This window comes from Lissotriton helveticus, chromosome 2_1 (genome assembly GCF_964261635.1).
Source record: "Lissotriton helveticus chromosome 2_1, aLisHel1.1, whole genome shotgun sequence".
Lineage (NCBI taxonomy): Eukaryota > Metazoa > Chordata > Amphibia > Caudata > Salamandridae > Lissotriton > Lissotriton helveticus.
This window is the reverse complement of record NC_136059.1, coordinates 977740321-977743230: the sequence shown is the minus strand read 5'-3', so window position 1 is coordinate 977743230 and position 2910 is coordinate 977740321. Positions and strand designations below refer to the sequence as shown.

Below are 2910 nucleotides of genomic sequence, written 5' to 3'. Positions count from 1 at the left end.
CCGCAAAAGGGATCATCACAGACACGTGATATCCAAATTACAGGCGGTCTGTGAAATGTATGGACGGTTGGTCACCCTAGGTGTAAGGTCGATATAAATAGGTGATACACCCCCTTGTTTAAACAATATGTTAAAAAAATATAGATCTGTTCCTGCCCCCTTCATCGAACAAGGTGAGGTGCACATGTACCATTTGTCCTGGACTACACAACTTGGGGAGCCAATAATATCAATAAACAGAAAATTCTCAATTACAGACACAAACGAAACAATTTTTATTAAATGATTTGGCATGTCAAGAACAAACTATGAACGGCTTCACTTAATGCAACTATCTCATTGCAAACGCCAAGTAATTTCAATCTCTCCACTGGTGTCCACATTGTGCTATGCAGCACTTATAGAATGTTGTCATGGGTTCATCAGCTGATCGGGTCTGAAGCAAAGCAACTATCTCATTGCAAACGCAAAGTAATTTCAATCTCTCCACTGGTGTCCACATTGTGCATTGCAGCACTTATAGAATGTTGTCATGGGTTCATCAGCTGATCGGGTCTGAAGCTGCATAAAATAGGCTCGTGGGTGCTCACATTTAGGACATTTCTCTGCAGTGGAATCAACATTCTCCCAGGCTGCAGCTCCTCCCAACACATCATCGACCTCTTTAAGTTTTGGATATTTTCTACTGGTGACCTTCCGAATGACGTTGTGTACGTAAGGGCACGTGTTGCAAGCGAATCGATAACACTTCTGCCCCTCCTCTACGATCAACACGTTTCCACAAGTGGGACAAAACAGCAGCATGGTTACGGCTCACCAAAAGCGGAAGGGGTGGGCTTCTGTTTGCGGGTACACGTTTCTTGGTCAGCATACGCAGTTAAAACTGCTGCGAAGAAATTAACGAATCGAGCCAGGGAGAAGTACATTTACGTGTACAGTTCAAATACTATGTGCAAAATCGGTTGCCATGTTGGATAAGGTAGCTCGCTCATAGAGAAATGCAGAACATGTACACATTACACCGGACCACGTAAATTAAGCTCTCGTCGGCACCCGTAGGGACTTAGAAGTGTTGAAGAAAGACGATCCCACCTTCCTTCGCAGAGTTAGTCAGTCATTCAATTGCTGCTGTCTGTAGGCTGTTATGACAGACTCCCGGCTCTCAGCTACTCCTCATTGCCATATGCTTACTGCTGGTTCATGGCTGCTGTCACGGGTTATACGGGCTTCTCTTTACCATACGATTACAGTTGGTGGCTGGCTGCCGTCACAAGCTCTCAGCCACTCCACATCGCTTGGGGAGAGCGGGACACGAAGCCCAAGGAACACTGAGCTCAGCTACTATCCAGCTCTTACTTCACCCGGGAGCAGTGTTCGCAGCTGCCTGTTCTGCTACCATCCAGCGCGTCCTTCACCCGGAAGCAGTATTCGCGGCTACCAGCTCTGCTACCATCCAGCGTGTCCTTCACCCGGAAATAGAGTTCGCGGCTGCCTGCTCTGCTACCATCCAGCGTGTCCTTAACCCGGAAGCAGTGTTGCCAGATTTTTTTGGGACAATTCTCTAGCCCAAGATTGATTGGGGCAGGGACAGCGTCAAGCAGGCAGTAAATGGAGATTTGTGGGCAGAGGCAGACCATCTTATAAAAGTGGTCTGCGCAGAATGAATGCTCCTGGTAAGTATGAAAAGATTTTAGTTCACAACTTTTACTTGACTACACACTCATTTCATTTCTCCCGTGATGAAGGCTCCAAGCCGGGCATATTTATCTAATAAAGCGATTTAAATCCGGGAGTCAGGTTTTGACTTACATCTTTGGTTGAGTGCTGTGCTCATATGTATGTGTATGTGTGTATGTATGTATATATATATTTATATATATATATATATATATATATTTTATATATATATATTCTTTTGCTGTTTGATATAGTGCAAACTAGCCTTGAAGGTAGTGGAGTGCTTTGCTTGAGCACTGGTTCCAATACTCAAGGACACATTTAATTATCTATTCAATGCACAGGGCGATTAGGTGATTTGCCCAGATTCACAAGATGTTAAGCCAACGCCGAGTCTGGAATCTGGTTGCCCAGTTAGTCAGCTGCTCTGGTGTATTTTAAGCAATCTTGACAAACGAAATTGGAAATGTAACAACCTCATATGTATTTACATGGGCTCTGTTGCCCTTCTCCCACCTGTAAAATTGTCTAACAAACTGATGGATGCATAGCTCAATGACTTAACCCCTACTGCACTGCGCAAATTTTCGCACTCTGTGTTTTTTTTTTGAGTGGGCGGTATTCGGACGGCTCCTGGCCATCGCCAGCACAGGCCCACCGTGATGTCGGCCGGCCGGTGGTCGTCCGAATCACACAGGGGGTTTAAACAAGCATGACAAATCGCAAGTTTCAGTGACTACGCAAGTTGAGGATTTTAAATGGTGTCATAGCAAGACGCTCTATCTGCTGCTCTGCATAAGGGAAATGTTACATTTCTATACTTTTCTTGTGTAGCTATCTCTTTAACAAACATGATCTAATGCTTGGGATTGCATGGCATGCCCTTTGTATATTTTTATACTGTGTCCCATGTTCTTCTTTGAGCTTTAGTTCGTAGATACCATCTGGGCTGCAGTTGCACCTTGAGCCACAGATGGACAAATGTATTTTGCTGTGCTGTATTTAATACACCTTTTACCAAGAAAAGAAGTGTAGAAGATCATTACAAGAGTTTATCACAATTAAACATGTACTGTTCATACAAACTTCTGAAAATGCAGATGAGCAAGAGAGGACGGATAGTTGAGATGCGTCTGTTGAAATGCTTCTGACAAAACTGCACTTTTCAAGTGGTTCGGTCACACTCCCTTCTTATAGGGCAGCTCAGAGCTCACAGTCCGTGCAGGCATATTG

At 44.4% G+C, this 2910-nt stretch overlaps 1 protein-coding gene across 1 annotated transcript; it reads right to left on the bottom strand.

Annotated features, from left to right (window-relative positions):
* Positions 1-260: 260 nt before the first annotated feature.
* POLR3K (RNA polymerase III subunit K) lies at positions 261-1437 on the bottom strand. The gene has a single exon (XM_078677402.1). The coding sequence runs from the start codon at positions 802-804 to the stop codon at positions 478-480; it is 327 nt and encodes a 108-aa protein (XP_078533528.1). The 5' UTR covers positions 805-1437; the 3' UTR covers positions 261-477.
* Positions 1438-2910: the final 1473 nt, after the last annotated feature.